The sequence below is a fragment of the Nanorana parkeri genome, unplaced genomic scaffold (assembly GCF_000935625.1).
Source record: "Nanorana parkeri isolate BGI_ZX_2015 unplaced genomic scaffold, ASM93562v1 scaffold217, whole genome shotgun sequence".
Lineage (NCBI taxonomy): Eukaryota > Metazoa > Chordata > Amphibia > Anura > Dicroglossidae > Nanorana > Nanorana parkeri.
In genome coordinates, this window is record NW_017306485.1 from 1,228,238 (window position 1) to 1,244,936 (window position 16,699).

General features: G+C 43.0%; 1 protein-coding gene across 1 annotated transcript in view; it reads left to right on the forward strand.

The window, feature by feature from the left end:
• The window catches only part of LOC108786587 (epithelial chloride channel protein-like), a 29,830-nt gene that overhangs the window by 9,467 nt on the left and 3,664 nt on the right, over positions 1–16,699 (forward strand). The window contains exons 5-11 of the mRNA XM_018555910.1: positions 1,589–1,766; positions 3,792–4,016; positions 6,699–6,923; positions 9,198–9,375; positions 11,037–11,143; positions 13,598–13,819; positions 15,351–15,621. Coding sequence (XP_018411412.1) covers positions 1,589–1,766; positions 3,792–4,016; positions 6,699–6,923; positions 9,198–9,375; positions 11,037–11,143; positions 13,598–13,819; positions 15,351–15,621 — 1,406 coding nt within the window. The remainder of the gene's footprint in view (positions 1–1,588; positions 1,767–3,791; positions 4,017–6,698; positions 6,924–9,197; positions 9,376–11,036; positions 11,144–13,597; positions 13,820–15,350; positions 15,622–16,699) is intronic.

The window sequence follows — 16,699 nt, forward strand, 5'->3', positions numbered from 1 at the left end:
AAAAGCATTGGGACATTACTATTGGCTATTTCAATTTGCAAATGCCAATAGTAAACTAGCATTGTACCCGCCCTCTGCTGATGGACCTGATGGGGAACTGCAGAGGGCGGGTACAATGCTAGTTTACTATTGGCTATTGCAAATTGAAATAGCCAATAGTAATGTCCCGATGCTTTTTAATGGGATAAGATAGCTGTTTAGAGATCAGTGTCCCTGGTTAGCAACCAGGGATGCTGATCTCTCTGAAAGTGGCCGGAGCCAGCCGTAAGATCACGGCTGGCTCCGCCCAGCTGTCAGAAGCAGGCTGTCGGCTGGCCAATGGCCGGCCGCTCGGCCAGCTTCGGCTTTCTGCACGGCTCAGCCGACTATTGTGAATAGCCCGTACAGCACCCCCTCGGTTCTACTGAACCGAAGGGGTCCTGGTGCCGAAGCTAGCCGAAGGATCGGCCGAAGCTACGGCCAGATCCCTCGGCAGCTTCGTGAATAGACCCCTAAATTAAAGAGTAGTTAATGGAACGAAAACGATTTTCACCCGGTACCCAATTTTCGTCAATGTTCTCCTCCCCACTGGTGCTGGCTGCAGAGGTCTGTGTTCCTCTTAATCCCGATATCGGCAGAGGCAGTGGGAATACAGACCAATGCACCCACCACAAGCAGGGAGGAGAGACTGTCACTGCATTCCCCCACTGCTCCCCCTCGTACCTCCGCTGCTGCCTGTTCCTCCTTTTGCCCGCCGTGTTCCACTCTAGGCGGTCAGTGCGGTTGTCAGTGTGGGCTTTGGGCAGTCAGTGCGGACTCTGGGCGGTCAGTGCGGGCTCAGTGTGGTCAGTGCAGTGGTCAGTCAGTGCGGCCTCTTGGCGGTCAGTGCGGCCTCTAGGCGGTCAGTGCGGCCTCTGGCCGGCTCCTGGGTGGTCAGTGCGGCCTCTGGGCGGTCAGTGTGGCCTCTGGCCAGCTCCTGGGCGGTCAGTGCGGCCTCTGGGCGGTCATTCATTTAAAAAGTAAAGATCCACACAGTGTATCTGCCATATTGTATGATCAGATGCATGGCCAATGGCAGGCACACTGTGTGGATCTTTATTTTTTAAATTAAAGAGGACAGCAGCCAGTGCACAAGGCTGAACACTTACCTTTATAGTCCAGCAGTTGTGCTTCTCTCCTGCATGCCTAGCTCCGCGCTTTAAGAAAAAATAAAAAAAACCTTCCTGCACGTACGGAACGTACCACTTGTACAGGGGGGGCCCGGGACCGTACCAACTTGCCTGTACATACTTATTTATTAAAAAAATTGCTCGGTCAGAGCTTGGGCCCCCCCAGTGGCCTGGGGCCCCTTACATTAGTGATGGCCGTACCCCCCTGATGGCGGCCGTGAACATCGGTACCTGACCTCACAAATACGCTTCTGGAAGAATGGTCAAACATTCCCATAAACCTTGTGGACGCCTTCCCATTAAGAGTTGAAACTGTTATAGCGGCAAAGGGTGGGCCAACTCAATATTAAACCCTACGGACTAATACTAGGATGCCATTAAAGTTAATTTGCGTGTAAATCATAAATAATGTGCAAAATATCTGCTCTGTTTTGTTTCAGATGTCCTTTGAGTCTGAAGGGTGAAGCTAAAATTGACATTTATTATGGATCACAGCGAAAATTCGTAGACTGTGAAATTGACGAGAACACTGGGCTCTTTGAGGAGAATTGTAATTTCTTCCCAATTGTTGAGAAGAATGTCCATGAATCAATCATGTATGGACAGGCACTGGACCCTGTAAGTCCTGTCTCCAGAAAATGTGTCTGTGTTGGGCTATACTTGGTTCTGTGCTACTTAGACTTCTACCAATTATGTCACATGACTCATATACTGTATATTCAGCTGGAATGAACTGTACTGAATGTTATTTAAATAATAGGTCTGCCATTGTTGACCTTTTTTTTTAAATGTATGTGGCTTCAGTACTCCAAAATGTTGACCTGGAACAGACATACAGATCAGCAAAGCTCCTCATCTACATACATATAAATAATTAAACCATTGGATTAGCCAAGGAACTAGCATATTTAGAAGGAAAAGTCAGCAATGGCAGATTGTGTGCTTCCTTACTACAGATTTCTTTTATGTCCCATTTACACCTATGGGTTGCAGTAACATGTGTTACTCCAAAGCACATCTAAGCACTGCTCTAAATTGTTGTGAATGGCATCCAATACACTATACATTAGCTACCAAAGCACAACGCATGGCAGCGAAGCACAACTGACATAGATTGCATTGTGACGCTTTGCGGTGCTTACATGCTATTTGTCTGTTGAGGCCTGTTGGCAGCACTGCAAATGAACTCAGAAGTCTACAAGTTCCATGTTTTGATGGGCTGTGGTGCTATTCATTGTAAAATGCCACCACAAAGCACCTGCAACTCAGCGCACCACAACGTGCAGTAATGCATTACCATGCACTGTACTAGGAAAAATGCAGCTGGTTTGTTGTGGTGCTTTAGGCAGCTTATTAAAAATGGATGGACTGCCTTAATGCAATGCACATTAATGCACGACTCACAAAAGTTGGTTAGTTTGCAGGTATGTTTATACAGTCAATAACCCATGCATGCTAAAGAGTATATGAACATCATGCAGATGGTCCATTCACTTACAACACCATCTAGCATCCCAGTACTGTGAGTCAACATTTCTAAGACACCATGATGTCACATTTTTAAATAATAAAACAATGATTATAACGATAAAAGTCCTAGAGCTCCCAAGCTCCATATAGCTCTAACAATTACAGAACCCCAGTGGATTGCCCAGTATTTCTCCATTCCCCCTTAGCTAAACTGTCAAAATCATTACCATCGCCAGTCCTATTTTGGTACCAGTTTCTGATGAGTTGCTGCTGAATCCTTTGTTTTAGGTTACTTTAACATTTGTGTTTACTTAATGTTCCTTCATACATGTTGATAAAGGTGCGATGGTTGAAAATAATATTGGAGGCAAGTGACTCATTATAGGCTATTTTTCTAGTTGCTTATGAGCATCTATTTTGGTAACAGTATGACTTAAAAAAAATGTCAAAAGCTTGGTTACACTTTCCATATGGAAAGCTAAGAACAGAACAGTTGTCTTTGAAAAAGAAAGGTGTGTGTAATGGCTGGGCATAAGGAGCAATCTAACTCTGACCACACCAACAAATTAATCAGCAAAGCTAGGAAGTAGTAAGCCATTCATGTGCGTCCAAGTGATCTAACTGGTTAGCACCAGTACAAAATATTACCAGCACACCATGTTTGGATATAAACACAGGACACTGTAGTGTCACAAAGAGGAAGTGACATTTCAAGGCAACTAGATACCTCTACCTCAGGCAGTACTGCTGTCTGCTTCCTGAGGTAAAGGTCCTGGAAACATTATTTCCTGTTGGTGAAGATGTCTGAACATGGTGTGCTGATGATATCTTTAATTTGGGACTTATGTTGTGGCGGTGCCAACTGCCATTTCACCAAAGCACCCTTTTATGATTGGGTCTGAATGTTGTATGGAGTACACTGGACTTCTTAGATTTATGGACTAACTGGTTAGCAGCCTTGCCACCTTAGTCTATAGTATAGACTCTATACTGATAACAATGATAGTTAATAATGTAATTATTAGATTAATTTTAAGAATTCAGAAATTCAGCTACATTAAGTGCTTCCCATTATCCAAGGGTTGTAGATACCCCTTGGTTAGGAAACCCTGATCTAAAAACATCTCATGCCAGTGCTGCTCACCATTTTAATATGTTTTTTCTTTTTTTTAGGTAAATGCATTCTGCAAACACAACACCCACAACAAAGAAGCTCCAAATGAACAAAACAGACTATGCAACCAGCAAAGCACATGGGAAGTCATCATGAATTCTGACGACATTAAATCTTCTGCTCCACTGGGAGACAGCAGTGTCCCTCCTCCCACAATTACCCTGCTGCAGTATAAAGACAGAGTGGTTACCTTGGTACTGGACGTTTCTGGAAGCATGAGTGGAGTAAGTATATTTTTAAAAAACATAACAAGGGGAAATTGACAGTAAGCAAGTAATCTCTAAAAGGTATTGTATATTATTTATTAACACTTTTTAATAGCTACCTGAAAATCAGTTATACATTTTCTCCAGCATTTGCTCAGAACATTCCTCCAACTGTAGTCACAGGTCAAAAAAAAAAATCTCCAGGTCACTTTGCACTGTCCAAGGGGTGTTGCCACTTTGAATATTAATGAAGCGGGGGGGGCTCAGAGTTTCCACAGAGAAGCTCATGTACAAGGGAAGCAAAGAATGTGGGAAATGTAATTTTCCCCACATCCTCTAGTCTACACAGAGCACAAAGGCAACCATTTCAAAAAAGCCATGTGAAGACTAAGAGGACAGCTAAAAAAAGAGGACGTTTTTGTGTTTATTTACAGCAATTGCATATGCCTGCTTATGGTACACATTGCTGTCATATGTTTTGTTTAAAATGCCCCCATAAAGGTGAAAATGGGCTTTAAGCATATTTTCACTATCATATTTTAAGGGAAATTTTAAGAGACAAAGTGACGAGTTCTCTGGACCCTCCCCACTTCTCCCACCTATACCAACCTTTGCCATGCTTCCCCGCCAGTTTGTCTTTCTTTCGAAGCCCTGGGTCTAATTCCTGCATAAGCTCTGTGCCTATATATGTTGGAACTTACATGGGGTTAATGACCTGTTCCATACCACCATGTGAATTTGGACCTGGCGATTGTACACTGATGTCCAAGCACTGCATCCTAGGAATGAGTGGAGGTCACATGCTTTCCCAGTCCTGGAGGCATTGGTATTTTCCAGGGTTTCAAAAGATGAATAAAGTGTTGGGGAGAGCATTGCAAAGGTGAATACCAGTGAAAGGGGGGGCTCAGGCGAACCAGCCATTTTGCATTTAAGGGGCGTTATAGATTTTCTTAAAACTTTTCCTTTCTGCTCTACACAAACTGTATTGTCACTAAGCAGTCCATTGAGTATACATCAGAGTTCCCTCTCTAGTTGCAATCCGTAAATTTCACGGGGTAAAAAGCTTACCAAAGAAATGCTACATGACAATCAATTACATGACCAGCCACCTGTAGAAAGCACTGTATACCAGAATGGGACACACACACTTTCAGTGCACCTCTAATACCAGAGCTTTGCCCATACAGATGCCTTAAATAATTAGTTCATCTTTAGGGATATTTCACCCAAAATGCCCCATGTATTCCAGCATGCTCTGCTGAATATAAGTTTAAAAAATGCTCCTGTGTCATGTCATACCCTTAAGGCCGTGCATAGCCAGACCGCAAAACTCCTTGCTGGGTGATCCCCCTCCGTCCCTATACACTGCAGGATGTGCCTGCCTACCCCCAAAACAGAAGGAACAAGCCAGTGGCCCATTCAAACACTGCACATGTCCAGTGTGCTCTCTCCCCCTCTGAGCTCAGCCGCTGCTGCTACAAAGGGGAAGAAATATTAATACAAGAACATTTTTACACAAACTGGAAAATCCTCAATTTTTTGGTTAAAGGCTAATTCCACCTTTATGATCATGTTTTCATGTTACACAAATTTAGGGCCACATTTGGATCTTAAAGGGTATGTTAGATTTTTGCAATTTCGCAGGCACGCACAATTTTAAGGCTTGACATGTTTTACCCGACGTGACCCCATCATTTATATTTTACCAAAAATATGGGTAATAATAGATGTTTCATAATATAACGCAGGGAAGACTTTTCTTCCTAAATTTTCTGTACTTTTTCATTATATAGTAAAAAAATAAAAACCCAGAAGGAAAAAAATTTAGTGCAACATTGCATGACGGAATAAATGTCAGTCAAAGTACTGCAATGCTGAATACTGAAAAATGGCCTGGACAGGAGGGGGGTTTAACACCCCAGTCATCAAGTGATTAATTTGTCCATGTTAACTCTGGTCCTACCAAATAAACTGTCACTCTCAAAGGGAATCCCAACCCCCATTGTACATGGTGACTCTTTATGAGCCCCACTAAACTGTCTGTGGTTCTAACTGGACTAATTAGAGTCTTTTTAAGTGTATGTTTCCACCAGCGATAACCGCTTCCCTGCTCTTTTTTTTTTATGCACTTCCAGTCACTTCAATCTTTACTAAGATCAGCCCCATCATTTTACCATCCTGAGAATTTTGTTTTAGCATCCCCTTGCTAAATTCTAGGCCATCTGCCTCAGTCTGCTCACAGGACCCACATTCCCTTTCCTTAATTCCAGTCCCTGTCAAATAACTGTCTGGGTAATAGACCTCCCTGCGATCACGTGCTGCCACTGTACTAGCAGTCTCCCCATTGACACACTCAGTAATGTCCTTCTCAATCTCTTTTTGGTCCACACCAGAGCCTTTGTTTGATTGACTGTCAACCTTTTTCTCATTATTAACCATCTCAATTCTCTTGCGTTGCTCACATCATGATTTATCACCTCCTCACATTTGTTATCACAAACATTTGACAGTGAACTATAGGTCTCATCATTGTTATTAACTCAAATATTGTTGTCAGTAATATCAACACCATTACCTTTGGTTATAGCAACAACAAACCTATCTGCGCTATAGTGCACTACAAAGCACAGATGTGAATGTGAACTAAAAATAGTAAAAATAGTCCAATAGTGTAAAATAGTTCATTTTTTCTTCTTGCAGAGTGATCGCATCAACCGCATGTACCAGGCTGCCGAAGTTTATATCATGCAGATTGTCGAAACGGGATCCCACGTTGGAATTGTAACTTTCTCTTCTTCTGCATCAATTCTGTCAGATTTGGTGAAAATAGTTGACACCTTCAGCCGTGAAAAACTGAAAGGATTTCTTCCAACAGTAGCAACTGGAGGCACAAACATATGTTCCGGAGTTGATAAAGGACTTGAGGTAATTGCTTTATCATGAAATATTTTCCTCGATTGATTGATTTAGTACAGAGGTCAGAGGCTCTCCACTACACATAAACACAAACAATTATCCTCTAGAGATCCAAATACAATAATGTTAACCCCTCTGTAGATTGATTGTCCGTCCTAACGGTCTGCAACCGAAAGAAATGCTAAACTACAAAAAATTGTCAGCTATAAAGCTATAGCTGACAATTGTTTGTAGTTTAGCTCTCCACTACACTGCCATCTGTTTTAGAGGTTTATATTCTGTTTATTCTCAGCAGAAACACTTTTGTGAACGTTCCTTTAAAGAAGAAATAAAGATTCAGCCAAAAGTCTATAAAACAGCCGAAGATTTTATCAGCTATACAAATGTGTGTATATGCCATAGTACTAAGAATATGTGTACCTGCTTAAATCTGTCTAAGTTCTGCTAAACCAGAGAGTCACAATCATGATTTTTTTTGTGTAAAACTCCTGGCTTGTCTTTGAGCAGAAGCAAGGGAGGGGGTAATATAAAATGGCATCTTATGCATACCTTTAAGGTTTCACCTACTAAGGCTGCAGATCATAAAATATATTTATATTTATTTTGTGTGATGATGAGCAAAAACAGTAAAAGTACTGCCCAGGTCCAAAGGAAGCAAGGGGACATAGGTTTCCTGTTTGTATGATATAGAGCTATCCTTAAAGTGGACCTTGCACTCCATGCAAGAAGTGTTTGCTCAATGAGGATCCCCTTCTTTCATCTTATTCTGCTGCACAAAAATGTAAATTTCCCCTGGCTTCTATACTGCAGGGGCTGACATCTCGAGTTGAGTTCGAGTCGAACATTGGCAGTTCGAGTGCTCGCCGAACTTTTTGTTCGACCGCGGTTTGTTCGACCGCGGACATTCCATAATACAAAATGCCCACTGAAGCTCTGATTTGTTGAAGTCTTGCACCTGACCATAGGTCAGGTGCAAGACTTTGCCCAATCAGGGCTCAGCGCAGGAGGGGCCTGAAGGAGAAAGTTCTCTATCAGGTCCCCCCATGCTGATTGACAGCAGGCAGTGGGCGGCTTGCTATTGGCTATTGCATTTTACAATATCCAATAGCAGGCTGGGTATGGCTCCCAGCCTGCAATGAAGAGGAGGCAGGGGGGTGGGGCAGAGGAGCCGCGGCCGGACCGGATCCTAGACGAAGGCCAGGGGACCGGAGGCCGGGACAGCAGCGGACGGACCAGGGGACCGGAGGCCGGGACAGCAGCGGAGGTAAGGGGGGCAGCGAAGGCATTCAGCGGTCTGTGTCCCTGCTGTCTCCCCCAACACAGGCGCAGAGAGCAGTGGGGATTTGAAGGGACACAGGCCGCTGCAGCCACAGTTTTACTACATGTACCGGCAGCTGTATGGGGGTCGAACATTCGACCCCCATACACTGGCATTGAGTTCGTATTCGAACATTTCGGCCGTTCGAATGTTCGAATACGAACCGAACACGGGGGTGTTTGGCTCATCCCTATTCAACATCTCTTGAGATGATGCTACAGCACAATGCAGTATTATTATTATTATAATACAGGATTTATATAGCGCCAACAGTTTGCGCAGCGCTTTACAATATAAGTAAGATATTACAATTACAATACAATTCAAGACAAGATGGTAAGGAGGGCCCTGCCCGTGAGGGCTTACAATCTACAGACACCCTTGTGACACCCTCCCTCACCTGGGCTCTGTAGGCAGAACCTGGGGTAAGGTAAGTATATTAACCAATGTTTTTTCACCCACAGTTGTTTTTTTTAACATTTTTGTGCAACAAATTAAGATGGGGGAGTGGGCCCTCACTGAATGAACAGACCTTGCTATTTTGGTGCATGACAAGAGGGTTAGTCACCACTGGTAATTGCCTGAAGATATGAGGTGATGGTGAGGTGTGCAACTGAGATGTGGGCTTTACTAGACACCTCCAGCAGCCAGCCTATCTAGTGATAAAGCAATAGTTATCAGCCATGAAAAATCCATTCTTAGACCGAGAAAGTTCAGTCAGAGGATGTCTGAATAGTGATTACAGACATATCACTGCCCAATCCAACCGTAACAGAAATAGATATAGATCTTTTCAAATATATATCCATGCTTAGAGTCATGTTAACCGATGAAACTGTAAGGAGCCAGTGCCTGAAAAGTGTACTAAAGTAAAGCTGGCCATACACTGCAAATTTTGGCTGGTTCTTTGAATCAAATCGGCTAAAATATTAACCATTGAAAGTACGTTTTTGTTACCTACACAGGCAAATCAAAAATTTGATGGAAGCACCTATGGCACAGAAATAGTGTTGTTAACAGATGGAGAGGATGCGGGTGTCAGCAGTTGTTTTCCTGCAGTCCAAGCCAGTGGAGCAATCATTCACACTGTTGCTCTTGGAAATAGTGCAGACAAAGGACTTGAAGGATTGTCCAACATGACAGGTGAGTTATGTTTTTTTTTTCTTGGCAGCTAAATATATGGGTTGTAGTTTCAAAAACATCACATTGATGAAGATAACACTTTGAAAAAAGAGAGTGAACTCAACGAAATGAACACATCCTAGAGTGCACATCCATAAAAGCCTGAAAGACCTATAACAAGAAGCTGAACACCAATTTAAAAAAAATGCTGAATTCAATTTTCAAACACAATTTCTGGTAGAAACTCTAGTGACTTCCCAGGGTCCATGGAACCTCAGTTGACAAGTTGACAAAAAGTTGAAACACAAGAAAGGGCCCTCCCAATACCTAAGACCTGGTGTCCCAAAATTGTCACAATAAGCCCTCCAAAACACATGGCCTTAATTAAATAAACGATTACTTAAATAAAGAAAGCTAGTAGCTTGATATTACAGTCTAAAGGACTTACTTTTTTTTAGCTTCGGATTTGGAACCCTTGCTGTGTGTATGTATTTATATGTGTTTATAGTTATTATAAACCAAGAGGCAATTACGGGGTTTTAGGCCCCTTTCACAATGGCATTCTGTTAGTCTGTTTTCTGCAATACGTTCCTTAGGGGCGGCCAGATGTAAGCGGAGGTCTATATCCACCCACTTCCGGGTCAGTTCAGCTCAGACCGAACAGAAAAAGTCTGCGTCCGGGTCTGCTTTTCTTGAACAAATGTGGGCACCAGGGCCGTCTTTAATACTGATTGGACCCTGGGCAACACCAGTGGCGGACCTAAGGATCAAAGGTCTCGGCCGGCTGTCACTTTCTCTCCTCCCCGCTGGGACACAGAGCAGCGCCCAGCGGGGAGGAAAGAAACCAGGAAACATTGCCCCCCCTCCTCTCTATATACATTGCCTCCCCTCTCCCCTCTCTAATCTCTAGAGACAGGGGGGTAATGTACATAGAGAGGGGGAGGGGGGGCAATGTATATAGAGAACTGGCCGCTGGATACCGACCCGGAGCTGGGACTGTGCTGGGCCCCCTAGAGGCCCGAGGCCCTGGTGCGCCCGCTCCGGCGGTAGTTCTGCCACTGCTTATGTGGGCTCAAGGGGCAGCTGCTTTGGGCCCCACAACAATGATCGGGCCCTGGGCGACTGCCCCTTTTGCCCTGCGTTAAAGACGGCCCTGGTGGGCACATATAGACAGATGCACAGCCATAAACGTAAACAGTAATTACATGAGTCCAATTGCACTCAATCCCAAAGTGGAGGGGAAATCAGATGATACATGGATGTCACGCGTTCTGATGCGACTCAACAAGGAAATCTCTCTTTTATCCCCTACGGAGTTGGAATGGAAGCTGCTCTGTAAAAGGGGCATAGGGCTTGATTTCATTATATATGGCCTAAACAGAGGCTTTGTATTTTAGGATGGGAACTTTGTGACCCGTAAATTGTTTAATATATGACTACACTCTCTAGGTGTTTACCTTAGTTGCCTTAGAGCAAGCCATTTAAATTTAGAAATTAAACCCCAAAAAATAAGTAGCTTGTCTGCCAAGTAACAGAAAGGAAGCACCCAGACCATAACATCCTATTCTGAAAAATAGTTAGGTTTTGATTATTAACCTGAAATCTGCAGGTAGACTCACAAGGAAGTGCATGGCTTTTAACTGGTGTAGCATGTATAATTAATGTTTATTCATTCTCTGCAGGTGGTTTAAAACTATACGCATCAGATAACGTTAATACCAATGGTTTGATTGATTCCTTCAGTGGCATTAAATCTAGCAGTGGGGATGTCCAAGCTCAGTCCATACAGGTATGTACAGTATATGCCTATGTAGCAGAGCTTTCATAACTTATTAGTAGGGATGCACTGATACTGATACTAGTGCCGATGTCCAGTATTTGGGTGAGTACTCGTACTCGCCCAAATGCTACGATGCCGACCCAATACCTGAGCTTCCGTTATCAGGAAGCTGGGCAGCGAGTCATTACACACTGCCCGGCTCCCTCATTGGCCGGAAAGCCGGCTCTATGCGCCCTAGTCACTTGACGAGGGAGCATGGAGACGGCTTCCCTGCCAATGAGGGAGCAGGGTGGGGAGTCTTTACACGCCACCCGGCTTCCCGACTAATCAGGAAGCCAGGTGGCGAGTCATTACACGCCGCCTGGCTTTCTTAATGGGAATTCCGGTATTGGTATTATGTATCGCGAGTACCATAAAAAATATCAGTACTCGTACTCGATACCAAAAAAACGGTATCGGCGCATCCCTACTTATCAGTATGCATCTTGAGAAAACATTGTAAAGTTTACCTAATAATAGTTTCACGTGAACAGGGCCCTGTCCATACACTTGCACTGAATAAAGCACGATCACTGTGTTGCAAAACAGTTACACACTGTATGTTCGAAGTGCGTCCTGTATATGTAATGATACAATATTGCTGCCCTTATGTACATTATCAATATAATTAAAATGATAAAGATACATGTGTTTTTTAAAACCTTAACCTTAAACAAAGGTGTGCAAAGTCCTTCAGTGTGCTTCTTTAAAAATCAACCACAAGCTGAGTAGAAAATTCTGTGTCCTACAGAGCGGGACCCTTGCTCTCTGTGGGGAAGCAGTGATCTCTTTGCAGAGGTCTGCCCCACCCCCTCATGAGTCAGAGCTCTCCAATCAGATGGGAGTATGAGCTTTGCTGATTACAGAGCTATAGGTCTGATTCAGTGGGGGGCATGTCAGACCTCTGCAGTTAGACCACTGCTTCAAGAGACCAAGGGGTTGATTTCTTAAAGGAGAACTATGAGGTAAGTGATTTTCACTCAACCTCATAGTTCGAGCCGAGGTATGACGATGAAACTGTCATGGTTAGAATTTCAAACTAACACAACTGAATTCAGAATGTTTGTTCCACTTTCTAATCTTTAATAGGGTCAAATCAACAATCGATTTCCACCACAGTAACGAAAAAATTTGAAGCATGCTGGAGAATTTTATTCGATCAAACAAATGATTAGAAATCCTGTCAAATTTACTGCTGTAAGAGGCAACGTTGGAGAGATTCCTTCGCTTGATCACTTCCTGTCTCATAAAAAGGTTGTCCCCAGAACAGGAAGTGAGGGGAAATCTCTCTAACAGCAACATTGACATAAGGTTTTCCCCTACTTCCTGTCTCATAAAACATTGTCCCAAAAACAAAATGTAAGAAGAAATATTTTTCTAGAGCCCCAGATAGAAGTAAAACCTAAAAGGGGTTCTAATCTTCCCCCATTCTATCAAAAACCAAATAAAAAGATTTGGGTATGGATACACTTATCCATGCTGATTTAAAGGAGAAGTATTAGGAGAGTAAAATGTACTCTTCCTAATACTTTGAGCCGTCATGTGACACTGCAACTGTCACACGCCGGCTCTATAGATTGCGAACTGAGCAGTAACAAACCACTGATCACTCAGCTCACAGTCTTCTGCCTGCTCAGAGCAGTGACTGTCAGTCACCTCTCCTCACAGGGATTCCCCCCTTCCCTCTCTGCTTCTCCGGCGCTCATTGGCAGGGCAAACAGGGGAGGGGGCGGGCACAGCTGGCTCTAGAGAGGCAAAGCCTTTTAATCAGGCAGCAGGGTAGATCCCAACAATATTGTTGGGATCCTTTTTAACTACGGTACGGCTCTGTGCTGTCAGCATATAGTGGGCAGTAGCCTGTTATATGCTGAGTTTGGGTCACAGGAATAGATTAGTAAATGTACCCCATGAATCATAAGAGAACTAAAACCAAAAAAAAGTTTGGCTATAGTTCTTTTTTAAAGTGATGGTTCATTTGGGCTCTAAAGACTGCTCTTCTGATTTGGACTAGAAACACCTTCCCTTTTCCTCATCTGCGTAACCTGGGGGTGCGCTCTCTAGTTTACAGTGAAAGCTGATAACACTGTCTGAGATTTCAGTTCAGTGCACATGATGCTACAAGCACACTGGATTTCTTGCAGAAAATGTATTTAGTCTGCAAAAAAAGAAAACGGATGCAGTACCACATCTGGACCGGTAAACTGTAATATATTACATTTTTGATCTTGGATTTAGATACAATGTAATATACCAGAAAGCCTTTGCTTATTCCACCTGCCAGATTGGGTAATATTAACAATGACCTTTCTCGTCACCTGATTCGTTGTTTCAAGATACCACAAATTTGTAGAACTGATAAGGAAATCACTTCTGTGCCTTCTAAGTTTGCACTTTAACTGTTACTGTCCATTTCTGTTATAACAGATTGAAAGTACTGCAAAAACAATGACACCAAACCAATGTCTGACTGGCAAAGTGACTATCGACGGCACTGTGGGCAGTGACACTTTCTTTTTAGTGACTTGGAACATGGAAGCCCCAAAAATTCAATTAACAGATCCAAAGGGGAAAGTATATCAGAACGCCGAGTTTGTAATTGATACCAAATCAAGGTTCGGCCGGCTCTCAATTCCAGGCACTGCTGAGGTATTGCAGCTTATATAATTTATCTTGTAAAATATTATTATTGTTATTATTATTATTAATAATAATATGTTTTGTATTTGTATCTTTTTGTGATTTTTTTTGTGCACCAAAATCCTATATATTGTTAGTATTTTAAAGGAAGATTTTCTCTCCTGAGAGGAATTTCCTGAAATTATTTGAATTTTTATATATTATAAGAAAAAAAAGGGTAGATTTAGAAAGCATCAAATCTTACATTCACCAAACATTCACTGCAGGTGAATTATTTTGCTGGCACGTGTGTTTTAAACAGCATAGATGATTCACAACCAGTTTGGTGAAAGCCACATGCATTGTTTTATAAATTTGCCCCCCAAAAAAGTAAAATATCACAAAAAGGTGCAGATGTTGAGGCAGTAAACCTTTAAAGCAGGTATAGACAATCTTGGCACTCCAGCTGTTGTAGAACTACAAGTTCCATGAGGCATTATAAGACTCTGTTACAGACATGACTTTCAGAGGCAGAGACATGGTGGGTTTTGAAGTTTCACCACAGCTGGAGTGCCGTAGTTGCAGAACCTTGCTCTATAGCCTTATTTACACAGGTACCAGTCTGAAGAGCATTGTGTACAGCTGGTATTCACAAAGCAAGTACAAAGCGTTTAGCAGCAAGTGACACCATTTCTTGCTAGCTACCCTAACCCACTTATATTTACCCTACCTACACCCCATTGCACATCTGCTGTTCTGTCTGAGCCAAGAGTCAAACCCTGTGTAAGCCTGGAGGACGTCACCCCCTCTTTAATGGGACAGTGTTTAGGCCTGGTGATTGGCTGTTCAGCCCTGTGCATTGCATCATGTGATGAGGTCATGTTTGTCCATACCTGGAAGCACCATGTATTTTGTAAGGGCCTGCGCCACAGCAGCAGGGCGAGCATGACAAATGACAGTATATGTGGGTTGGGATGTGGGGGCAAAGTACCAGAGTCTCTTTAATGGTAGTACTATCATTGAGAACCATTATCATTACCACTGATTACCATTATCATTACCACTTAATGCATGTCTGGCCCAAATTCCAATCCCTTTGATGGAAAGCACTTTAACAAATTAATGAGCCACAGATGGGCTTCCCAATGAAATCGGTGGAGTTGGGATCAACCTGCATGGGGTGTGCAGTATAGGATTGGCAAGATTCTAAAGAGTGGCTGTGTGGCATCGACCTGAGAAGTTGCATTTCAGGTAAGTACAGTATATTGCAGAAATGCTGGAGCAGGGGGGCTGCTAAAAAAAACCTTTTAAAGCACCTTTCAACTCTAGTCTGGGAACGTTGAACACAGATCTTAGCGTTGGATATTGTTTTAAACAAGCTAATAACTTGTTTAAAGTTTCAGCATACAGATGTTTGTTGCTGAAAGCTTTATAAAGTCATGTAAACACAGAATTTCATCAAATTTATAGAATTTTCTAGAACATAAAAGTATTACCATGCCTTATAAGCTCTATGTTTCGCAATTGTAAAATCTCCAACAATATGTATATTTTCTTTTAGAAAGGTGACTGGCCATACAACATATGCAACACTCCATCAGCAAATCAAGTTCTTGGTATCACGGTGAATTCTCGAGCAGCAGATCCAAATGTCCCCCCAATTACTGTTGAATCATTCCTCAATGCAGACACTAGCAGCTTCCCCACCCCAATCATTGTGTATGCCACAGTGACACAAGGGCTTTCTCCAGTTCTAGGAGTGAAAGTTACTGCATACATTGAAGCAGAAGATGGAACTGTTACACCATTACAGCTCTTGGACAATGGTGCAGGTAAGGATTTATATGAAATGTACACATTGTTTTATGCATTTATTTACTTATTTGTAGTTTGTTCTGTTTTGAGCAGCTTTTTTCTAAGGCTGTCCATCTCTGCAGCGGTAAAATAGTCCCCTCTCTCCCCCAGGCCCTATCAGTTCAGCAGGGGGCCCCGGGAGAGAATGCACTATTTAATAAATCAAGGTAGTGCTGAAAACATGAAAGAGCTCCCTCTCTGTCCCTGGACACCCCTGCTGAACTAGGTGTATGGGCAGCACCGGTGGAACTACCAAGGTCACAGCGGTCGCATATACATTCCCCCAGTGCTACCAGGCGCTCCTTAGTTCTTCTGTGCACACATGGAAACAATCCCACTATATGTTGCTATTGCATCTAAAGGTTTGTTTTCCTCACTTTACTGCCCTAACATAACCGTTATATTGGTGGCAGCAGACATCTCAACTCTTTTGGACGTTCTGGGAGTCTCCCGCTATTATTGGCTATTTCAATTTGCAATAGTCAATAGCAGGCTGGCTATTGTACCCACCCATTGCTGCTGTCAATCAGTAGACGTGGACCTGAAGTTCTCCTTTAGGTCCTCCTCTGCTGATTGACAGCAGCAATGGGTGGGAGGCAGTAAAAGGGATAACCATGCAGATCAACTGAAAGAGGTTACCAATCAAATCTCCCACTCCCCCCATGTTAATCTGAACCTCTCTAGCTCCCTGAACAATAGAACAGTCTCCAGGGGGTGCTGCAGCTGCATACACAGGCCTTTAATTGAAGCCCTCTGGTGCTGGAAAGTTGGCAGGGGGATGTTAATTTACAGTAGGTAGACAGGAAGAGGTTAAGACCCAATACAAGTGTATTGCTACCTGTGTCCTGTTGGGAATAGTTCAATAGTTCACTTCAATTCCTGTCCCAGAGACACAACAGTAACTAAGTGTAAGTGAGGCAAAATCCCCCTTTAGTTATTTTTAATGCAACAGATATTGTCACTAGATTTCCCCTCGACTCCTGTTCAACATGTTAAATTATTTATCAGTTTCTGTTCTAATGACAATAGTCACAAGACAAACAGAGAGTCTCCTCA